General features: G+C 50.0%; 3 protein-coding genes across 10 annotated transcripts in view; 2 read left to right on the plus strand and 1 right to left on the minus strand.

Annotated features, from left to right (window-relative positions):
* Window positions 1-194: 194 nt before the first annotated feature.
* On the minus strand, window positions 195-18,139 carry LOC105687387 (VWFA and cache domain-containing protein 1). Of its 4 annotated transcripts, XM_048656261.1 has the most exons (10): window positions 18,121-18,139; window positions 4,966-5,080; window positions 3,876-4,872; window positions 3,585-3,761; window positions 3,041-3,519; window positions 2,769-2,970; window positions 2,454-2,700; window positions 1,711-2,377; window positions 1,267-1,636; window positions 195-1,188 (listed from the first exon to the last, which is right to left on the minus strand). In XM_048656261.1, exons 3-10 carry the CDS (start codon window positions 4,693-4,695, stop codon window positions 656-658), a joined length of 3,495 nt encoding a protein of 1,164 aa, XP_048512218.1. In that variant the 5' UTR covers window positions 4,696-4,872; window positions 4,966-5,080; window positions 18,121-18,139; the 3' UTR covers window positions 195-655. The 4 variants fall into 4 exon arrangements, with proteins under 4 accessions (XP_048512218.1, XP_048512217.1, XP_048512216.1 ...); XM_048656260.1 differs by having other exon boundaries at window positions 3,876-5,080; window positions 18,121-18,137; XM_048656259.1 differs by lacking the exon at window positions 18,121-18,139 and having other exon boundaries at window positions 4,966-5,107.
* On the plus strand, window positions 5,352-7,690 carry LOC105687388 (succinate--CoA ligase [GDP-forming] subunit beta, mitochondrial). Of its 2 annotated transcripts, none has more exons than XM_012403019.3 (7): window positions 5,352-5,493; window positions 5,624-5,888; window positions 5,980-6,079; window positions 6,283-6,878; window positions 6,949-7,083; window positions 7,185-7,313; window positions 7,391-7,690. In XM_012403019.3, exons 2-7 carry the CDS (start codon window positions 5,687-5,689, stop codon window positions 7,501-7,503), a joined length of 1,275 nt encoding a protein of 424 aa, XP_012258442.2. In that variant the 5' UTR covers window positions 5,352-5,493; window positions 5,624-5,686; the 3' UTR covers window positions 7,504-7,690. The 2 variants fall into 2 exon arrangements, with proteins under 2 accessions (XP_012258442.2, XP_048512232.1); XM_048656275.1 differs by having other exon boundaries at window positions 5,373-5,513.
* The window catches only part of LOC105687337 (filamin-A), a 28,192-nt gene continuing 14,650 nt past the window's right edge, over window positions 9,453-22,994 (plus strand). Inside the window, exons 1-14 of one of the 4 annotated variants that reach the window (XM_012402902.3) lie at window positions 9,453-9,708; window positions 11,468-11,657; window positions 11,819-12,292; window positions 16,917-17,266; window positions 17,360-17,487; window positions 17,656-17,670; window positions 18,169-18,307; window positions 18,407-18,691; window positions 18,776-19,092; window positions 19,177-19,603; window positions 19,696-19,911; window positions 19,983-20,370; window positions 20,619-21,185; window positions 22,038-22,993. In XM_012402902.3, coding sequence (XP_012258325.2) covers window positions 11,947-12,292; window positions 16,917-17,266; window positions 17,360-17,487; window positions 17,656-17,670; window positions 18,169-18,307; window positions 18,407-18,691; window positions 18,776-19,092; window positions 19,177-19,603; window positions 19,696-19,911; window positions 19,983-20,370; window positions 20,619-21,185; window positions 22,038-22,993 — 4,134 coding nt within the window. In that variant the 5' untranslated portion in view covers window positions 9,453-9,708; window positions 11,468-11,657; window positions 11,819-11,946. The remainder of the gene's footprint in view (window positions 9,709-11,467; window positions 11,658-11,818; window positions 12,293-16,916; window positions 17,267-17,359; window positions 17,488-17,655; window positions 17,671-18,168; window positions 18,308-18,406; window positions 18,692-18,775; window positions 19,093-19,176; window positions 19,604-19,695; window positions 19,912-19,982; window positions 20,371-20,618; window positions 21,186-22,037; window position 22,994) is intronic. The other 3 variants (XM_012402903.3, XM_012402904.3, XM_048656256.1) reach the window with 3 other exon arrangements.

The following is a 22,994-nucleotide window of genomic DNA, read 5'->3' on the forward strand; positions in this document are numbered from 1 at the left end:
AAATACATTTCGACAATCTTTGTGCCCAGATCAAATATATTTCTTTCTCGTGCAACTTGCAGTCCGAATGATCAGCAGCTTCATATGTATACCCTATCCTCTTAAGTCAACTTATGTTTCAGTCTGTATTAATTTCTTCATTATCATTGCTTTGCCCTATTCCAAATTGCATAGTAATCTGCGCGATCGATTTGGTAGTCCTCATGCATATTTTCTGAATCACGATGCAATTGAGTAATAGGCTAACGATGGGAAAACATATATCCTATCAAATAAATGGGCATAAATGAGCTCCAAAATTTTCCGAACTTTGAAAATTACTGGTCAATAATACTATGTACATTAAATAATAAATATTGATCGCGTTCACATGGCTATAGCTGTATATCAAACGTCCTAAGACCAATAGAAAAATTTTTAATTCTTCAAAACGGAACTTAACAAATCTACGAAATCCCAAATAATGAATTAATATGGAACAAGATTTTGGAGCTGAATGAGATGAATTAGTCGAATCAGGAATAATCGAAATTACTTTTCCTGATTCTAATCATCGCACCGGTTCTGAAATCAAAATTCTACAATTTGATAAAGTTCAATTCAACGAACGAGTTAGCGCACCCGTTTCAGCTGCCTAATCTTGGTAATAATTTACCTAGCAGTAGTTCGTCTCCATGTTACGATGCACCGTAACCGGCACCAAAACATGATGAGGAGATCCTAATCGAGTTGTGGGCGATGGTGATCTTACGGACTGTTCGACGCGGTCAGGTCCAGCGCTGCCACCGACTAACAACAAAGGCTCGGCGAAGGTTTGTTGTTCGGAGTCGTCGTGCGGGGTCATGGTGCTGTATCCGTGATCGCTGTCACCACCCGGAGGTCTGCGATAATTCGTGGAAACCCTATACGGAGAAATCGGCGCCACGCCATCGCGAAGAAGAGAGTCCAGGTTGCTCTTCGTCTGGTCTATCTCCATGGGTTCAACGTCTCCGTCCAAGTGCGACATTCGCAAGGTTTCCGGAGACGCGTGCTGATGCAAACACTGATGTTCTGGCCCGGGCTGCACGGATCTCAAACGGTAACAGTACAACATGATGCCGAGAACCAAAAGAAGCGCGAGAATACCACCGGCGACCGGGCCGATCGACGGCCAGTCGCGGACCATTATTTCTTCCGTTGAATGAGAATCTGAAAAGGTCGTCAAACCATGACTCTGGGAACACTACGTTTCCAACGTCAAGTTATTGAATATTTCCGGGAGCTTACTGTAGCTGCCGTCCCCGTAGGGTGTGGCCGCTCCGAAGATTCCTTTGAAGCAAGAGGTCTGATCGGAACAATACGGGCTCGTCAGTAAAGTTTCGCCGTCGCTATCGACGTGGCACCATTGACATCCTATGACCCCTAGGCAATCTCTCGCGGTTGCAAAGGATTTGCAATCGATAGACGGGCAGTTTTTCAGGAACACGGGATGAACCCAAGAAGTTTGAACGCTCGGTCCTTGTTCGTAGAGGAACGGACAGGCTTCGAAATTATTTACTTTCGACTCTGTACAGCTGCCAGAGTACAAGGGGCACTCGCAGGGGCACTCGCAGTCCGTTTGTTCCATCCTCTTACAGTTTAGACAAAGTCTGTCCATCTGTTGAAAGAAAAAAAAAAAATGGCTGTGATCACAGTCGAGTCTTTAGGGGAAAAACCCAAGCCAATACATACCGTACTACAGGGGCAAAAGGCTGAGAGCAAATTGCAGGTCGCGTTGACCACGCCGAGGAAAACGTTGGTTCCCGGTACCGCGGCGACTTGATACTTGACGCAATGTTCACCGTGAACGATATTAGTGAGCACTTCTTCGAGCGATGTGTTGAACTGATAGTATCTCTGGAGCGTTCCGTCTAGATGATTTGCGCAAAGTTTTTTCTTCACGAAAAACTCGTGGTTCAGTATATCGTTCGCGACGAGAAGTTCCTTGTGCGTAAGATGCTGCTGTTCGACTTTGTTCGTAGCTTCGAAAAGCGCGGGGTGCGATATCAGGTAGCCCTTGTCGTCCATGAGGAAACACTTCACTCTGAGGTCTCCGCAGAAGGGGAACATTTCCAGGAGCAGACGCGCGATATAACCCATCGTCACGTCCATCGAAACAACGGCTAGCACCGGATCGTTGCTGGAATGTAGAGTAGCCGATCTCCCTTCGAAAATGGTGTAGGAAAATGTGACAACGTAGCCAGCACCACCGGCGTCTAGATACGGAGATGTTAAGGTGACCTTTCCAGGGTGTTCCAAGGCCTTACCGTACCACGCACGACGCTTTGGGTCCAAACCTGTATCCAGAACCGAGCCAGGGAATACTTCCATCACTCCGCTGCCTACCGCGACTACGTACCTGTTGAAAAATCGAATGGAATATGGAGTCTTTAATTTCTTCGTTATCATGAGAACAATTTCCTGGCGATTACTACCTGCGAACGATGAATTTGTTGGAAGCACTGTGCAAGTGCCTTTGCTGAAAATGTGACAGGATTTGCGAGAGCATCGCCACGTCTGGTCTAACGGATTGATGGAGACCTGGATTGGCGAGAAGTCTGGTCGGATCTTTAATGTAGGCCATATAGCTTTGTACTGTCATTGCGGAGCCGGTCTCTAATAGACGTAACTGTTCCATAGGGGATTTGAAGCACCACGGCGAGAGGTAGACCACCCCGGTGTCTACAAAGGTACAGCTCATCAATAATTGTTTTTTAATCCTATTTGAATGACGTTGAAAAAACACTCACGAAGGGCTACTATCCTATTGTGATTTGAGCAAAGAGTATCTTTGTCTATGACCGACTGCAGCAGTAGGTCTAATCTATGATGGAGGATATCCGGAGGCAAGGGAGTCGTTGTTTTAACTATGGATAACGGTTCTCGAGCTCCTTCCGTTACGATGCAAACGATCAAATCTCCGTACTGAAGATGCTTCCATTTGAATTGTTTCTGAAAGTGATACGGTGCAAGTTAAATACGTGCAATTTGATTGTGTCATTCCTCTTTTTGAACTATTTACCACACGGCCCAAAGTAGTAGTGAAATTTTCACTTCCCTCTGGAAGTTCCGCCGTCATTTTAAGTACAGAACTTTCATTGATGTTTTCTATATTCTCTAAAGGCACTCTAAGCGGTTGTTCGGCCATGATTTCTGGCCTGGGAAATTTCCTGTGCATCCAGACGTTGCCTTTTTTATCAAAAAGTACAACATGGGTGTTGGGTCCGGCATCGAAATAAGTTATATCTTCAACCAAATCTTTCAACTTGATTTCAAGAGTTAAAAGTGCCATTTTTGTTATACGACCGATGGACACGCACATTGTTTTGCTATGAGGCTCGAAGTAGGGGTCGGATAAATAGTAATTCTTTGTGTTGGGGTCGGTACAATTCACTTCTGAGAATAGCCTGGCTATATCGTAGCTCAAAACATTCCGCGACGGTAGAGTTACGATTGTTTCGTTGAGTGCAAGTTGATTCAGTTTGATAGTTGGCTTATTATCTGAAAAATTAAACATAGAAGAATTATAGATATCCTGCAGAAGAGATATGTCATTTTTTATTTACCTGATAGAATTAAAACTGTTCTTAGATGTGCAGCCAGCAACTCTGTGGAAAGAATGTTCCTTATTTGCTTTACGTTGAACAGATTGTTCAATGAGTTTGTTAAGTGGATCACCAATATTTCGCCTGTGATATTTCTGGTCAGTGCTTTAAGATCCAAGTCAAAAGTCACATTGGAATCTGCAATAAAACAATTGTTGACAATCTCAATGTCTATTAACCATTATTCAATAGGATTAAAAAAAAAGTGTCAGTCCAAAAGAATACAGGTATCTCTTTAGGCAGTTGACTCACCGGTTTTAGTTATGGAATCGATATGCCTGGTCAACTGAATCTTGTTAATGTCCGTAGCTCTCAGTAATCGATCTGGACAATGTATCGACCCTTGGCCCGTGAGACCGACTACGTTGACATAATCGTTGTCAGAGAGCATGTCGACAAGAGTTTTAGCTGTCAGTTGTACCAGAGCGACGTCTCTGTCTGACATGGAAATGCCATGCTCTATCAGAAGCAGAACTTTTCTGGCACTGAGACAGCGGGATAGCAGGAGAGGTCCGGTGTACTGGGAGAGATTCGTTGGGCCACAAGCTGTACTTGGATTTGAAATTGGCAGTATGTGCAGGTGTGTCCATTCTGAACCTCTCAAGCTCGCAGCTAAAGCTCCAGAAATTTCGCTGCAGATATCAGGGATTCTCAATGGACTGGGATAAAAGTTGTCAGATATCTTAGCAAGCAGCACTGGGGTAATGGCGTCATTAGATCTGGTGAGGTACTCGGAGTAAGATTTTAACTTGAGGTTCAATTTCTCTGCAAGAGATGCTAGCCTCAAGTCTAGATTTTCTCGAACTCTCACAAACTCCAAATTGTCTAGAGTTTCTTGGAAAGATGTTATCGCCAGTTCTTCATTTCCAATGTTACGAAGGGTCTTTGAAAGTTGGCTAACGATATCTCGCAAACAGGAACCATCCAGCGGCTCAGCGTCAATCTGTTTTCTCAGAGGCTTGCTGACTCTGCAGTTGATGTTCGAGTCGTTGCCAACCGCATTTGCAATCGTTTCTAATCCGAAAAATATGAATACCCCTAGAACTTCAAATAACGACTTTTTTACACCCATTCTAACATGGGGCGACAAAAGACTGAAAAGCGTCTTTAGTAAGGTTAGATCGGGGTTGGATCGAGTGAAGTTGTTATTCTTGGTGAAGGTGGAAATCCATTTGGCGTCTAGAACCAGACAATATGTATAATTCACTGGCCACCAATTTATTCAAAATGTGCGTTCACATCACTGTTCCTTTAACGAAATAACAACGGTTAAGAAAATATAAATATCAACATTCCGTAGCACCTTCTTTTACATCGTACATACATGTATCTATGTATTTACCTTTTACATAGCATTACACTAGCGCCCCTACATAACGTAACCACATCGCCGACATCACCTGGATCACAGACCTGCCTGGATAAAACAGATTGTTCTCTTCGCAGCTTGAGTCGCCCTGGACTCGCCCAGCATCCTTATATTATGGACATGAACCAACATGACCACAATATTATTTAGTTACACATGTTACACAGAATTTAATTACGCTAATAATGTTTGCACTGTGCTCTGACTCCAGACAGCAAACCGCATGCGTGAACTCAAGAGGAGGGAAATTGCACCTCCACAAACCTGTGCAATAATATTGTTAGCACGTTGTAATAAGTAATATCTACCATGTGTTGTACACAAGCATGGAATCAAAAATTTAATACTGAATATATTGAAAATAATTATCATTGAAGACCGACTATTTTTTTTACAATGCAACACTTAGTTACGTAATTATGGAATCTTATCTAATCTTATAACCTAACTAAGTTGTATCGATCGCTGCCACATCAAGTAAAACGTGTGGTAATCACCATAGTAAGTACTGCGTAAAACCCGTAAATCCCCATTGCGATATTCATAGCAAATTTCTTGAGTAACTAGCTGACGAAGTTCGTTAGCGATTTCTCAGACGGTTCCATAAATTAATTGGTTTAACTTATTTCAGGTAGAACAAAGCACCACAATAATCGCCGGGTTTGTTCCAAGATAAAGCGATCAAAGGTTAAATATGTCGCGTATTCTAGTCCAGAAAGCGTCTGCACTTTTTAATGGTCTTAAGAATGCATCACGGGTCTCTGTGGTACAAGCAAGAAACCTTAATTTATTGGAATATCAGAGCAAATTACTTTTGAGGGATAGTGGTGTATCCGTACAGAATTTTACAATTATTGATGACCTCAGTCATGCCAAAGAAACTCTGGCTAAGTTCAGTGAGTATTATTATTTTTCACTTCTAATGTAATTCTTGCTTTGGTAATAACTTGATCTCACATTTCAAAATTATTTTCATACCGCTTTTAGGTGCAGCTGAGTATGTCGTAAAAGCCCAAATCTTGGCTGGAGGGAGAGGCAAAGGCCACTTTGATAATGGATTCAAGGGCGGCGTGCATCTTACCAAAGAGTAAGAACATTACTTCCCCACTATGTGCCATTTGCCACCAAACAGTCATCCCTTGCATGATTTGGATACAGTTCAAATGAATGGTATCATCTGGTAACTGTGTTCCCATTCTCATTAGCCGTATAAATGTTTGCAAATGCTGCAGATAAAAAGTCTTTTCATGTGTTGTTCAGCACTGATTAATAAAATATCCAATTTTTTAGACACGGGGAGATCGCTGGGATGGTGAAAAATATGCTAGGTCATCGTTTGATAACCAAACAAACACCAAAGGATGGGATCATGGTGAATAAGGTAATGGTCGCGGAGTCGGTTAACATCGTCAAAGAGACGTACGTCTGCATTCTGATGGACAGGCAGTACAATGGTCCGGTTTTGATAGCTTCTCCAGCGGGTGGAATGGACATTGAAGATGTTGCTAAGAACACACCAGATCTGATAAAGACTGTAGCTCTCGACATTTACGAGGGTGTAACGGACAAGGTGGCTAAGGAGGTGGCAAATTTCTTGGGGTTCAAAGACAAAGTGCTCGAAGAAAAGACTGTTGCGGAATTGAAAAACTTGTGGAAGCTATTCGTCAACATCGACGCACTTCAAATAGAAATAAATCCCTTGGTTCAGACCGATAAACAGCAAATCATAGCCGTTGACGCGAAAATTTCTTTCGACGATAACGCGCAGTTCAGACAGCAAGACATATTTGCTCTGGATGACGCGGGCGAAAGCGACCCGAGAGAAGTTGAGGCGTCGAAATTCAGCTTGAATTACATCGGAATGGACGGGAACATCGGATGCCTTGGTAAATTAAAACGAGCCTATCGCACTGTGGCGATTTAACATCATCGTAAAAACGCAATTTTGTACCGCAGTTAACGGTGCTGGTCTGGCTATGGCGACGATGGACATAATAAAATTGAACGGGGGCACGCCAGCAAACTTTTTGGACGTCGGGGGTAGCGTTAAGGAAGATCAAGTTTATCAGGCCTTCCGAATTCTTACCGAAGGTGAGACTGATCTCGTTTACCGCGATGGTCTTGCGCGGAGGGCGGTATGACTAATTCGTCCCACTCATTTTGTCTAATCTCTCTTCTTACGTTCCATTTAGATTCTAAGGTTCGTGCCATTCTTGTCAACGTTTTCGGAGGCATCGTGAATTGCGCAACGATAGCAAACGGAATCGTGGCCGCTTCCCGTAATCTCGGTTTACGTATTCCGCTCGTCGTCAGACTGGAAGGTACGTACGAATATAATTTCGACTTAATCTCAGTCGGTGAAAAATCAAATTCGAATATCATCGTCAACTCCCCGTAGGTACTAACGTCGAGGAAGCTAAGAAAATACTCGCAGAATCGGGATTGCCCATTCTTTCGGCTGGAGATCTCGACGAAGCCGCACGTAAAGCAGTCACAGCGATTAAACAGTAACCGGGACTCGTCGATTCAATCCATTCATCCCTGCAATTATGACAAAAGCAACCGAAGATACGAAAAATCGGAACAAACATGATGAAGAATATTGTGATATCGATTAATGAATGACATTAATTAATCACTCGTTGTTGTGTAATATAAAACGACTGTTTTCCTTGAATAAATTTTTACCTAAACAACACACCCTGCGCATTACTTTTCCCTGCTTATTAAAATCCACGTTAAAACGTTCTCGTTACCAGCTGCTTTAACCGACTACGGTGTTGAATGTCGACAAAAATAGAGGGGCAAAGTAAGCATCAAATGTACACATTGAAACGTCGAGTCCAATTTGAGAGAACTCGAGGCGGTATGTGCGGCGAGCGTCTACCTTGGAGTCATTTAATTCATACCCATATAGGGTTCGCGATTTTTAACCGACTTTCGAAGCTGAGTTATGCCTCCGTGCCTCGGGGAACGACCGACTCGCGGTCATGTGGTTTGCGATATACGGGGCAGGCGTGATATCGCGCGATACAACAATGACGCACACCCCGCCATGATCTATTCGTTATTTAATGCGGCCGATACTTTATCGATATGATAAATCGTTTACGAACAACGCGACGAATTGTACATAGAAATGAGTCTCGCTCGAGCTCCGAGGCAATTTTTCCATTGTTTACCATTGTTGGCATTGTTTTTGCAGACATCGTTAGATAGGTGTACGACTGTACCCGCGAATGGTCACGTTGTTACAGTGAGAAGATAACAATGGTATGCGTGGATGTGACGCGGCGAACATTCGTAAAACGTGGTACGTTCGAATTTTTAAAAATTCAAACGCACTCGCCAAAAGAGGTGAGATTACGTTCGAAGTCCGGCGCACGCGGCGTGGCGGTGAAACGCTATGAGAAATTGATCCTGGTCACGGACTCCCCGTACAAACTTTGAAACGTGACCATGTCCTCTTTAACGTTAGCGCGTCGGCGAACGCGACGGCACACAGTCGCTTATTATCGGTACGAGATGAGACGAGATGACGACGCACACGATCCCATGACAAAGATTAAAAACCGTCGTCTTCGATGTTCTCGTTATTCGCTTTTTGGTTTTACTCCTTCTAGATTACTAGAGAGTTGTTGTTCGCAGGGGATCCAGTAATTCTTACCAGTTCGCGTATAAATACACCGACGATTTTGGCTCTAGGTCAGCGTGTTCGTGATGCGGCGACAACCGGGGATCGGATATAAATGCATGAATCTCGGGTATAAACAGATTCTGCGACTACGGCGAATAAATTTATAATTAGTCGGTGAATCGCGGTGTCCCAACGTCACGGATATCGTCAGCGGTATCGTTGACCATTGTTCGTAGGGGCGGAATGTCGTACGGCTGACGGTCTACCAAATTTCGGATACTCTCTCCGGATTAAATCCGTATAATATACCGTATGCACATCGGTCGGAGCATAATCGTAGGAGCTTCCCTGAGAGACGGTGACGCGGCGAGAGCCGTGCGACCGTCCGTGTAATAATAGACAAGCAGAAATATTTCCATGGTATCCGTCCGCGAGTATATGTTTCCAATGCTACCGGGTATCCTCGATCCCGATGCCGAGTGACGCTGAAAAAATTAGGAAAAATCGCCCATCTCGAGACGAGGGATGGACCGAGTTCGAATGCCCCCCGGACGAAGGCGTGGATGATTTTCCAAACTCCAAGATCGGCGCCCCCGTCGACTCGCTTGGAACTCGCAGCCAACTCACCGTGTACCTTATACGCTTACACTTTCGACGAAAAATCTCTTCGAACAAGCGCCGTTTGCATGTGGCATACCGTCCGGTCTCTGTGTATATATATACAACGCGTAGCCTTCCCCCGCAGTCCCTGAAGGGTAAGAACGAACGGCGTTCTATTCTTGGCAGACTTCAGTTGGATTTGCTTTCGCGCTGGTAATGCCGACAGTTAACGCCGGAGAGTGATCCGCTTAAGAAGTCGCTAAAACGCAAAGTCGCCGTTGGGAGAGTTTAACGGTTCGCCGAAGGGGATCCATGCCCGCAGTTTCCTCGCGGTTTTGCGATAAATAATCCAGCGAAGCTCGCCGCAATTTTTCATTCGTTATTCCGCTTCCAAGTTCTACGTCGGTCGCCCCTCGCCGGATAGGATTTTAAGTGATATACTCGAGAAATTTTTTGTACTTTAATTTTCCGATACTCAGGTAAGATCGAACAACGCTCCGATCAATCTTCCGACGAGTCCAGGCCAGATACCGGACGTTCCAAAAATTATTCCCCCGAATCGAGAAGACAACGGTCCGACCTGGACCGCACATTCCGCGGATCTCCGTCCGAGTGAAATTTTCGTCGCGTTCGGATTTACGTCGATTATTTTCGATTTTTTCCTCTACCGATCGTTCGATCTCGCGTGATTTTTGCACAACGGATAAATCGCATACGTATTTTCGGTGTTCGGCATCCCCGAACGTGTAGCGGGTACGTGGGAGCCGTTGGCTCGACTGTTGTGACGAGGATGACGGTGATGTGTTGAAAACGTAACACACCGAATGACCCCTGGATACGCCGGTCCGTGTTGTCACTTAATTGTTTTCCAACGGTGTCTAATCCGCTGTACACGTCCCCGTCTCATCGCAGACGACTGTCACCTTGATCTCGTAACGCGTTGGTTGTTCGTATGTATGTATACGTATAATACCGTACATTCGTCGTTATTCATAGTTCCTCTCCTCTGTTTTCTCGAAAAAGAATTCTTCGAATATTTGTGGCGGCTTACCGCGCTCGGAATTTTGAATCACCGTGCGAACGTCTCCCCTACGGTTACCATATGTACCGGGTGATCCGTATTTCCGTGGACGGTCTGCACCTGGTTCGAAAATCGTATCGGCAGTACCGGTCAGTAAACGCGAAAAAAGTCGAGGCCTAGATTTTCGCAATGACGAAACCGATCCTTTCCAGCGTCTAGTTCCGTAAGCCAAACGCATACGTTTGTCGAACGGACGCACGAATATGCGTAGGATGTTGTAGCCAGTGGGTTTCTATTTTCGGAAAATTTTACGTTTCGAAAAAAGCAAAACGCGCCCCAGTTATTTCACCGTGTTCTCGATATCGTCGGTACACCGATAGCGTTCGAGGTGGATTTTTCTCGTCAACGGGGACTCGATCGACTCGGTTTGGAACTACCCGGACCCGACGACGATACCGTAGAGTTTCGCGGCAATTATTTCAAACTAATTTCGTTACCGCGACTCCGGGCGTTTCTCTCTTTTCAGCCGGACGATCGTCGGATCGTTTACGCGCGAAAGAACGACGCGCCGCTCCGTTCCACCTGGCTAGGAAAAGTCCCCCGAGCGCCAGGTCGACGCCATTCATCGTCGGACAATAGAAATTGTGTACTCGACGAAGGTGTCGGCGGACACTCGACGTTCCGGCTCAGGAAACCGCGATACCAACTACCTACCGCACCGCGGACACGGGGCAACGCGTCTTGCATCAGTCTCGTCAACCTCCTCCTCCTCGTCGTCGGAGGGGGGGAAAGAAAACGCGTCGAACCCTCCGCTCGAAAAGTCAAACAGGTGGTTCTCGTTTCGATACATTGAAAATCCTCGCCTGACGAGTCGAAAGAAAAAAAAATAATTCGTCAACGGCAGCGCGCGAAGATTTTCCTTCTCTCGGACGGTCTCCGACTACCTCTACACCGGATAACGTCTGAGATAATAACCGATGGTCGAATCGCGGCTTACGTTTTTTTTTATTACCGCTGACCATGTCATCCGGTTGCACGCGTACGCTCGTACAATAATCTCCGTTACATCACGTATCCCGTGGACAAGTTTTCCTCCCCTTTATCGTTATCGCCTATCGCACCAGATACGGCGTTGCGAATTTGCGTAGGTCTGGCCTCGACTCTCGTTCCGTTTATTCGAAAAACTCGAGTCACCCAGCGCGGCTCTTTGATTTCAGGAAGGGCAGGCCGCACCGATAGCGAGGAGGGCTTCTCGCGGCAGCGCGGATCTTTGGACGGACCCTTCGCAGCGGAGGATCGTCGCCGAACGATCGGGAGTCGTTGGTCGTCGATCGGCACGAGTGGGTCGCGACGTCGCAGCGCCCTTTCAGCGCCCGGTTCCGTTCCACTGGTCACGCGGGATTCCTGGTAAATGTAACGGGGCGCTTTCGCGTGCGTTTCGCTGACGTATCGCGCGGGATTATCGGCGCTTAGCTTCCGACGATTCCATCCGTCCTCGGACGATCGGCGTTCCCGAGGCTGAAAACGCATCGGCGCGCCGCATAATAAAAATCTCCTTTCGCTCTCAGAGACGGGGACGACGAGCGGTGGCTCCCGCTGCCGCTGGCGCATATACATATTCCTCTACCACCTCTAGCCGCACGAAACGCACGGCGTGGTGTAACGTAGCTCACGAGGAGTGGAGGTAGCCCGCAAAATGAATAACAATGATAAGTCAGTCGAGAGCGGGAACTCCGCCGAGGAGGAAGACGAGATGATCGCGACCGAGCGCGACCTGGCCGAGGACGCCAAGTGGAAGAGAATACAGCGCAACACGTTCACCAGATGGGCCAACGAGCATCTGAAATGCGCCAACAAAACGATCGGCGACCTCGAGTCCGACCTCTCCGACGGACTGAGGCTCGTCACCCTCATAGAAGTCCTGTCGCAGAAGAAGCTGCCGAAACACAACAAGAAGCCGAACTTCAGATCGCAGAAACTGGAGAACGTCTCGGTAGCCCTGAAGTTCTTGGACGACCAGGGAATCCGCATCGTGAACATCGGTAAGTCCGTCCACCGGTTTCTAATCCGATTTTCGCAAAAGAAACGATCCCCGGTTCTCGCGATTCGAAACCGCGACCGCGCGACCTGCGTCCGATCGGCGTTCGGTTCGACCTTGGGGATATTCGAAGGGCGTTCGGATCGGAACCCTCGACGAGGTCGACGTTTCGAAAACGGAAGGTCGCGTGGCGTTGCCGGCTTCTGTACGAGCGCGCGCCACGGCGTGCGAACGGAAAAGCCGGCCGGCAACAACCACTTGTTGGACACTCGTACGCGCGCCTTTGGTATTTCGAGAAACCGAGCGGTGCGAGACACCGGAATCCATCGACGTACGTCGTTTTCGACGAACGGAATTTCTCTCTCACGTTATTTAAAAATCTCGGTGGTCGATTGCCCAATTAGCGTTTCTCCGAAACGGGGTCATTATCGTTGCACCGATAACGACGACGACGCTGCGACGACGACGGCGGCCGAGTCATCGCGACGTCGCGATTAGAAATTCAACAACAAAGAACTCGGGGAGCGGTGCTCGGGCACCGATAACGAGATGACGTTCGTTCGACCTTCACCTGGTGTCCGCGCGAGGAACGCCCCACTTTCTCTCGATTATCGTCGTCGTCGTCGTCGGCTAGAGCCAGCGGCGGCGACGAATCCGCGTTCCTGCGACGACGATTCCGTTTTCAGCGCCGTTCGACGCTCGATAAGAAATCCTCCGAATCGCCCGAAACGTTCGCCTCGCGTCCCGCGATTCTTAGAGGTAAAAAAACAAAAGGTTCGCAATATTCTTCAGCGTCGAGCGTCCGCACGAGCGAAATAACAGCGTGGCCGTTTCGAGGGCAATAAAAAAGAACGCCGTTTGGAGAATGACGACGACGCGGTGATAATAGGGAAACCGGTATGTAAGTTGAGCAGTGAAGTAATCCCCTCGATCGTGAGAGACGCGGTACGATTACGTCATCGTCCGAAAGCGTACTTAAGCGGTGTGAGGAGGCCCCGGCCCCGGCCCACCGCACCTCCTCGCCATTGAACTCTCCTCGATCGGCATTCCGCCCGGAGATATTCCGCCGGCCGGCCCAGACCGCTACCTGCTGCCGCTGCTCTCCCCACAGACGACGCCCGGTCAAACAAACGAAACCGGCAACCTCGGCGAGACACGAGGGTGTACGACCTACCTGCCGACCGCGCACACACCTGTAAATTATATACCCGCGATTCGAGATCTCCGAAATTCGTGGAACACGATGTATCCCTCGATTCGAAGCGCCTCGTCGTCGTAACGAAGCTTTTATTTCGCTGCAACGCCGACGATCCGAGCAACGCACGTCACACCGAAGGCTAACGTCGATCGTATTTTCGTTTGTTCAATTGCAATTGTACGCGCGACGTTACACACTGGCGCACGACGCGCGCACGCACAGGCAACGCTCGGTGTTGGTCCTCTGTTTGCAGAGACTCGTTACGCGTTCCGTAACAGACGGCGTAACGGCGTTGCGTTGCGTTCTTCGCCTCGGATCATTTTATCGCGGGGCTTCTGTCTGCGACGGACGCGTCGCCCGTTTCGCTCGTAACGCAACGACGATCGCGAAACGTAGAGAGGCGAGAAAAATACGAGTCTGACCGTGGAACGAAAATCGTCCTCTCTTCGCTCTCGTCGGCTCTTCTTCGTCGAGCGCGCGAGAGCCACTTGAGATATTCAAGTGCGGCCGGAGTGACGCGATATTCCAGCGCACGAGTCATACGCGATCGAACTGCATACAGTTGGGATAAGTCAGCGTTCGACTTCAACAAATAGACAGAAGCGAATTCTTCCGTTCTCCACCAGCTTCCTCGCCTCGACCATCCGGCCTCTGGTTTCCGCGATCCTGGCGTGCGGTCACGGATTCCCGGAGCCAAGAGTTGGCGTCGGATGGTCGTTTTTTGGAATCGGTTGCCCGACCCTCGAACGCGTACGTAACGTTCGCCGTTTCACGTCGTACGTGACTTGACGAGGTTCGCGACGTACGACAACGTGACGTCACTTGGTAGGAGCTCGGTAATTGCTTAAAATAGGCGTTATGAATCGACGGAGAGCGACGATCGGCGAATTCTCGGTAACATTGCGAATCTCGGTAACGGCGAGAAATAGTGAGATTTTTTTTCCAAACGTACGAATCTCCGTATCGCCGCGACGATACGACACCGGAGTGCCGTTGTTATCGCGAAATTCCCGCGGAATTTCGAGGTTCTCAGTCGGATCCGTCGGGCCCCCCGCCCCCGAAACCTCTGGAGCTGAGCATCTCTGCCTTCGCGTTATCCGCATTCGCAAGCTAACGATATTCTCTCTCCTCGTTCGAATGATCTCCTTTCTCTCTGCGGCTGATGATTATCTATGAACGCAAAATTACTTGGGGGTGGCGAGACGTGGAAAAAAAAATCTGCATTTAATTTGAGCGTACCGTAGGTTTCGGAGTCGAACGTCGGTCGAGACGGATTGGGATTCATGTCGGCATTCGGAAGATCCGAGAGAATTTCTCGCGGTGACCTTCACCCTGATGTTCAGGTAGCGTATGGCCGAACAGCTGAGTATAATCGTACGTCACGGGTGTTGGAGGTTTAATTATTTACCTCGGGAATCCGCGGTGCAAAGTATTTCGCGCGTACGCGCTGTCCGAAGTGACGGTTCGAAGTGACGGTAATTGCGACGGACCGAGAGGTATTTTTCTAAAGGAGAGTGTTTCGGGGTTCGCATCAGATGCTGCCGGGGACCGTCAGGGGAACGCGGTGAATCACTTTTTGAGTATTTGCCAAATGGTAGAAATTTCGTTGACTGGCAAACCAGTCCACCATCCTCCGTCGTTCGGTATACCCCCCGTATAGAAACTGGTACGAAAATAATCGTTCGATAAATCAGTTGGGGTTGAATGGCGAAGATCAACGTTTAGTGCCATTATACCGCGATAGCGATGAATTCGCAGCGGTTTAAAATTTCCGCAGCGATATTCGCATCGTTGAGGTTTCGTTGATTTTTTCTTCGTCGGAGACTCGAGTCATTCGATCGACGGACGAAAGTAAAACCGAACAGGATAGAGAAAAGTGCTCGGTTGCGATAAAAAAATGTCTCGCGGATTCGTCGATCTTCGTTCGGAACGAGGAATTTATGCTTACGATTACCCCGAGAACTTCGTTTCAAATTTCCAACAAAAAAAAAAAAAAAAAAACAATAAAATTCTGATGACTTCGAAGCTGCACCGTTGGCACGCGTTGCGTATACCTACTTCGCCTCGTTTTGCAGAACCTCGACGCCGCGTATTTTATAGATTGCAGAATTTTTTTTCAACGGCGCAAAAATTTTCCAGGTGTTGCAAGCCCGTCGAAAATTCGCAACCGTACAACAGATCACGCATCGCCGCGTTATTTCGATCGACGTCGAGCTGGAAAATAGACGATTGTCGGATTCAATGATTCTGACCTCACGCTTTATAACGCGGCATGACGCGATGCGTCGTCCGCGAACGAATCATTTGTTTTTCTTTTCTTTTTCTTTTTTTTTCTTCATTCTCTCGCGCAACGCGTTCGCGAATGATGTAATTTCCAAACGGAGGCGCGAAACGAATCGATGCAGCGAATAAAAAAGTAAAAGCCGGGCTGTACGGCGTCGAGGTGGTTGCACAGTAGAGACGGGAAGCGAACGTCGTCGGCGACGATGAGTCACGCGAAAAGATTCTCGGGAAACCGCGGTCGTCGGGGAAACGGTGGATAATTAACATCGGAATGTTAAGTAATCACCGCCGACGATGGATACGGTACGACTGCGACACGTACGGATTCAGAGTCGCATTGAATTCCGTCGCATCCCGGGCTCGATACAAAACAACATCGGTGTCTCCCATCCAGCCGAGAACGATTCGAATCGTCGAATATCTCGCCGCTTTGTTAGGGGAATAATGTACAACCGGAATACACGGCGTCAAATGTGAAAACTTAACGTCAAATATGAAAACGAACGCAAAAAAGTAGACGAAAAAAATATCGGAGATCGTTAATAATCGTTTCCGAATACCGATTGCGATCCTCGTGTGCGTTTTACGAATCGTAGATTTTTCCAAAGTCTCCGTTCCCTCTCTCATTTTCGCGTGTCCAGAAACGGACGTTAGTCAGCCAAACGATAAACCTGCAGAGCCCGTGAAAATCGTGCGCTCCGACGATTTCCGGCGCAGGGTACAGTCGAGAGGAGCACCGCGTTCGTCGCAGAGAGAGAGAGGGAAAAAAAAAACCGGTTTTCAGGCGATGGTTATCTCGTCGATTTTTCGACCCGATCGGGTCAACGTCTGATTAGCTGGATGCGGATAAGAGAGAAGTGCGAAGGCGATCGATCGACGAAGAGTGCGACGCGAAACGCGAGGGCGAATAAGCGTCGAGATACGATGGCCCGGGGTCCCTCGAACGCGAACCAGTTCGGTCGTTAAAAAAGCGGTGGCATAAAACTAGCGGGTCTCGCGATTATACAACTTCGACATCGGCGAGGCGAACTACGAAACCCGACGAACAATCGTCGATCGGTAGTCGGGAGTCGCAGCTCTGCCCTGCCCTGCCCTGCCCTGCCCTGCCCCCCGTTTCTGATCCCCCGAAATCCGTCGATTGCCGCAGATTCGTCGGATATCGTTGACTGCAAACTGAAGCTGATTCTCGGCCTGATATGGACCCTGATTCTCCACTATTCGATCTCCATGCCGATGTGGGACGGCGACGAAGGGGAGACACCGGACAAGGGGGCCACTCCGAAGCAAAGACTGATGCACTGGATCCAGGCGAAGGTCCCCGACCTGCCGTTCAACAATTTCACATCGGACTGGAACGACGGTAGGGCCGTCGGGGCTCTGGTGGACGCGGTTGCCCCGGGACTGTGCCCCGATTGGCAGGACTGGAACCCCAAGGACGCCGTTCAAAATGCTTCCGAAGCCATGGGACTCGCCGACGACTGGCTAAACATACCGCAGGTGGGACATTAGTTTTTTCGATTCGACGAATGATTCGCGTCGGAGTTTTTCCCCCGAGGTATTTCTGACTTCCGTTTTATTTCGTCGGCGCAGCTGATCAAACCGGAGGAGATGGTGGACCCCAACATCGACGAGATGTCGATGATGACCTACCTCTCGCAGTATCCCAACGCAAAGTTGAAAACGGGCGCACCGTTGAGAGCAAAGACCAATCCGAACAGGTGAGATTGTCGAAAGCTTAGGAATTGACCGTCGTTACGATGGACGTCCGGCAGAAACGAATTTCCGAAATCCTCCGGGATTAAAAACAAAGCAAATCATGATATCCGTAGCGATTAGGTGTGTCTGAATGCATTAATTGACTCTGTCATTTCTATTCTCGGTCGCAGCGTCCCACCCCCGCGGTAAGTCGCGAATACCGAAACATACATTGGAACGAAAAACCAACGCTTTCGTCTATTTATTTTGGATGAATAATTATTATTTTGTTTTTTTTTTTGCCGAGTCTGAGGTGTTTGCAAGTGCGCTGAATCTAACTATGATCGTCGTCGAACGGCGTGCGTATAATCGTTTATCGTAACGCTGAGATTTCGATTGTGTGCAGTGTGTCGTAATCCATTTGTAGATCAGCGATGAATTATAATTCATCGAGATGGAGTAGTATTTTTTAAGATATACGAATAAACGAATGTCGTGCAAATAACTGGCTTAGCTGTGATTGGAGCACATCTGTTCGTTTCGCATTAACGCTTACGTAACACATTTGAAAAACCAAAAGTATCGTGAGCATCGTACGATATCGACGCGGAGGTATTCGAAACTCGTGCACACGACGACGAAATATGAATACTCACCGCTCGTTGGCACCGCTTTATCGCAAACTCCTCTGTTCGATCGTCCAGAGTACGAGCCTACGGTCCAGGGATCGAGCCGACCGGACCGGTCGTCGGTGCTCCCGCCAATTTCACCGTGGAGACCTTCTCCGCCGGCAAAGGAAACGTCGAGGTGGTCGTCGAGGATCCCAAGGGCGCCAAACTTCCGGTGAATATAATTGTCCCCCGCAGCTTCGCCGCGGACGCCGGACCCCCCGAGTCCCTTGGAATTCCGAATCATGCACTTAATCGTCGTGAATTTTCGCAGGCCGACGTCAGGTTCAACAAAGACAGGAATCTCACTTACGCGGTGTCCTACACCCCGAAGGTCGAGGGTCCCCACAAAGTGAAGATCCAGTTCGCCGGAAGACCGATTCCCAAGAGTCCCTACACGGTCAGCGTCGAAGGTCACGCCGGCGATCCCGCGAAGGTCAGCGCCAGCGGCCCGGGGCTCCAGCCCGACGGCGTCGCCGTCAACAGACCCACCTTCTTCGACGTGTTCACCAAGGACGCCGGACGCGGCGTACCGGAAGTCATCATCCTCGATCCTCAGGTCAGTTCGAAGTCCCCCGGGTTCCCCGAACCCGCTGCCGAAAAATTCGACGAACGATCGATCGATTTCCTTCGATTTCCTCAGGGTTCGAACACCTCCGTGCCGGTAAAACTTCGGCAAACCTCGCCGGACGTCTGGCGCTGCGAGTACGTTTCACCGGTGATCGGTCTGCATTCGGTGAACATTTTCTTCGCCGGTAAACCGATACCCGGAAGCCCGATCGGCGTTAGGGTATCGCCGGTTTCGGACGCCAACAAATGCCGCGCGTTCGGCAGAGGACTCCAGCCGAAGGGAGTCCGAGTGAAGGACGTCGCCGATTTCAAGATCGTCACCAAAGACGCCGGAGAAGGAGTCCCGGAAGCGAGGGTGATCGCGCCCGGCGGCGTCAACCTGCCAGTTCGGTGAGAATCGCGATCGAATCGAATCCGCGATCGGTTGAATCGGAACGTTTTGATTTTCTATTTTTCTATTTTATTTTTTCGCAGGATCGCCAAAATCGACCCTACGACCTACCACTGCGATTACACGCCGCTGAAAGAGGGTCGTCACGTTGTGATGGTGACGTTCAACGGCAAGGAAATTCACAAGTCGCCCTACGACGTGAACGTCGGCCCTTACAAGGAATCGGCCATCAGGGTTTTCGGGCCGGGGCTGCACGGCGGGGTCGTCGGCTACCCGGCCAAGTTCACCGTCGACACCAACGGCGAGACCGGGGGCCTCGGCTTCTCCATCGAAGGGCCTTCCAAGGCTAAGATCGACTGCCACGACAACGGCGACGGCACCGCCGACGTCACCTACTACCCGACGTCGCCCGGACAATACTCCGTCCACATCAAGTGCGACGACGAGGACATACCCAAGTCGCCCTACATGGCGGAAATCCTGCCGAAGGTCGACTACGATCCGGACAAGGTCGGGCCGATCTCAAATTTCCCCCCAAACTGTTCGAATCGACCCGAGAACCGGTTCCCTGATTTCTTAACGGATCGACGGATCGTTTGCAGGTCGAAGTCCACGGTCCGGGGATCCAGCCCGACGGTGTGGCGCGGGACAAGCCCACGAACTTCACGGTGGACTGCAAGAAGGCCGGCAAAGCGCCCTTGGAGGTCGAAATCCAAGACGCGCTGGGTCGCCCTGTCCCGGTCAAGCTCGAGGACAAGCGAGACGGAACCATTCAGGCTCATTACACGCCGACCTCGGGGTCCCAGCACAACATTCAGGTAACAGAGGTGAAAAGAGTAGCGAGCGACTGCCGCGGCGCGCGAATCTAATCCATCTCCGAAATTCTCAGGTGAACTACGGCGGCGTTGGTACGAAAAAATCACCGTACAGGGTCGGCGTCGCGGCGCCCCTGAACCCAGCGATGGTTCAGGCGTTCGGTCCGGGTCTCGACAAGGGTGTGAAAACGAACACGCCGACGCACTTCAACGTCGACTGTCGCGAGGCGGGTCCCGGCGCCCTGGACGTCTCCATGGCGAGTCCGGAGGGCCGCGATCTGCCGATAACGCTGAGCGACAACGAGGACGGCACGTACACCGTCGACTACGTCGCCCCCCAGCCGGGTAACTACACGGTGGACCTCAAGTACGGAGGTCTGAAGGTCCCCAAGTCACCGATAAAGGTCAACGTCCAGCCCCACGTCGACGTGTCGAAGATCAAAGTCGACGGACTGGAACCAAGTGAGTAATCGGTCGTGTCTCTTTTTCTTTGTCTATTTTCATCGGTAGTGCGAGGCGAGGATTTCGGTTCCCTCGGTATTTCGTAGAGTAGCCCCGACGGTGCTCGTCCCCTCGCCCGTTTCGGATCGTCGATTTTTCGGTCGTTCGTCCCGACGATCGTCGGAACGTCTAGCGGTTAGAAAACTACCGACGGAACGTTGTCGAGCACCGTTTTTTAAAACGCTGTTTGCATCTGCCGACTGTACTAGCCGCACCGGTGAACAGTCTCCAGCAGTTTCGCGTTATAACGAAAGACGCTGGGAAGGCGGAGGTTCAAGTGGCGATCACCACCCCCTCGGGGAACCGCGTCAAGGCCCACATCGTGCCCACCCACGAGGGTTTCCTGGTGAACTTCACCCCCACGGAACTCGGGGAGTACCTGCTCGGCGTGAGTTTCGGGGGGGAGCCGATAACCCCGCAGCCCTACCGGCTGACCTGCGTTCACGGCAGCGACCCCGCCAAGGTCAGGGCGAAGGGCCCGGGGCTGTCGCGCGGCGTGGTCAACAAGCCCGCCGAGTTCGTTATCGACACCAGGGGCGCCGGGCAGGGCGGGCTCGGCGTTACCGTCGAAGGCCCCTGCGAGGCGGCCATAAACTGTCGCGACAACGGCGACGGCACCTGCTCCGTCGCCTACCTCCCCACGGAACTCGGCGACTACGGGATCAACATCACTTTCAACGAACGTCACATACCGGGGTCGCCCTTCCAAGCGCTCGTGGCGCCCGAGGCCGACCTCTCCAAGATCAAGGTCTCGGGGAACGGCATTCAACCTCACGGTTAGGAGCCGCGTGATCTGTCGCTTGCTATCTATTTCAGTGACGCATGACGTGCATCCCCTGTTTTGTCATTACGCAGAACGACTTTGTACATAAACGTAAAAAAATTCTTTCCGCCCCTTTTTCTCTCCCCTCGCCTGTTGCCGAATGTTTTTTTTTTTTTTTTGTGATTGTTTAATCGATTGATGGATTGTTTGATTGATTGATTGACTGATTGATTGATTGACGATTTGGCCAACGTTCTCGCAAGCGATTCGATCAGCAGGCTGACGGATGCGCGGACCTTGGATTTTTTTTCCCCTCTTCTATTCTGTTTACTAACAAACACGAGTTCGTGTGCACTGTGAGAATCTGCATCCGCTCCGTAGTTGAGAGTAGAACGATTCACCGTTAACGCGACGACGACGACGACGACGACGACGAATAGTGTTTTCATGAAAAAATTGTGTGTTCAAGGAGAAAAGATCAGATAAGAAAATGTGTGAAAAAAAACAATGCACACGATCGATCGTCCGACGATTTTTAATAACTTCCTCTGGAACGCGTCGCGCGAATCGACGACTCACCTCGATCCGTACGCCGACGGAGTGGCGTGACCTTGACGGCGGCCGTTTACAATCGAACAATAGACCTATTAGCGAGTGACGTAATTCCTTCGCATCCGATAACGTCGACGTTAGGAGCCTGAGAATGAACACCTCGGTACGCTCGACTGACGCACACACGTTTCGCTGATCGATTCTCCGATACATCCCAGGGATTAACGTGACTCAAAATCCAAAATCCAAAAAAACAGAAACAAAAACACTCAAAATCAAAGATCCCCTCGATATTGACGACCCTCGTTTCTAGGTCTGTACGTGAACAGCGCGACCGATTTCACCGTGGACACGAGGGCGATCGCGAAGACGAAGGGCGACGACGGCAAGGTGTCCTGCACCGTCACCAATCCCAGCGGCGCGAGAACCGAAAAAGTGATAACTCCGCAAGCGGACGGCACATACCGAGTGAGCTACACCCCCTTCGAAGAAGGTCCCCACACCATAGACATCCTATACGACAACGTCCCGATCCCGGGCTCGCCGTTCTCCGTCAACGTGAAAAAGGGATGCGACCCGAGCAAGTGCAGGGCTTACGGACCCGGGCTCGAGAAGGGCTGCGTCGGAAAGTCGAACCAGTTCACGGTGGAGACGAAGGGCGCGGGCACCGGGGGTCTAGGGCTGGCGATCGAGGGCACCAGCGAGGCTAGGATGACCTGCAAGGACAACTACAACGGTTCGTGCAGCGTGGAGTACGTGCCGACGGAGCCCGGCGATTACGACATAGCGATAAAGTTCGCCGATCAGCACATACCCGGATCACCGTTCAAGGTCCAGGTGGAGAAGGTGGTCGACCCGAACGAGGTGACCGCGGTGGGTCCGGGACTCGATCCCGACAAGGTTCGCGAAGGGATACCCGCCAAATTCATCGTCGACACGTCGAATTCGGGTGTCGCCCAGCTCGACGTCAAACTGAAGACGGACAAGGGCTCGATCCAGAAGCCGGACATAAACGACGTCGGGGAAGGCGTCTACGAGGTGACCTACCAGCCACCGGTCGCCGGCAGCAACGTTCAGGTCGGCGTCACCTACGGCGGACAGGACGTGGCGGGCAGCCCGTTCAAAATCAAGGTCAATCCGACCGTCGAGCCCGGCAAGGTCGTTCTGTCGGGGCCCGGCGTGGCGCCCAAATTGCTCGCCTCCTTCCCCACGGAGTTCTTCGTGGACACCTCGAACGCGGGCTACGGCGACCTCGAGGTTCAAGTTCTGG

This window comes from Athalia rosae, chromosome 5 (genome assembly GCF_917208135.1).
Source record: "Athalia rosae chromosome 5, iyAthRosa1.1, whole genome shotgun sequence".
NCBI classification, from domain to species: Eukaryota; Metazoa; Arthropoda; class Insecta; order Hymenoptera; family Athaliidae; genus Athalia; species Athalia rosae.

Excerpts from the sequence above, each read along its gene's own strand:
- LOC105687388 (XM_012403019.3), top strand. The coding sequence starts at position 5,687 with ATGTCGCGTATTCTAGTCCAGAAAGCGTCTGCACTTTTTAATGGTCTT. Across the intron at positions 5,889-5,979 it reads AGAAACTCTGGCTAAGTTCA|GTGCAGCTGAGTATGTCGTA; the intron begins GTGAGTATTATT and ends TACCGCTTTTAG. Across the intron at positions 6,879-6,948 it reads CGGGAACATCGGATGCCTTG|TTAACGGTGCTGGTCTGGCT; the intron begins GTAAATTAAAAC and ends TTTGTACCGCAG.
- LOC105687387 (XM_048656261.1), bottom strand. The coding sequence starts at position 4,695 with ATGGGTGTAAAAAAGTCGTTATTTGAAGTTCTAGGGGTATTCATATTT. Across the intron at positions 3,520-3,584 it reads AACAGTTTTAATTCTATCAG|ATAATAAGCCAACTATCAAA; the intron begins GTAAATAAAAAA and ends TTAATTTTTCAG. Across the intron at positions 2,971-3,040 it reads CTACTACTTTGGGCCGTGTG|AAACAATTCAAATGGAAGCA; the intron begins GTAAATAGTTCA and ends TATCACTTTCAG.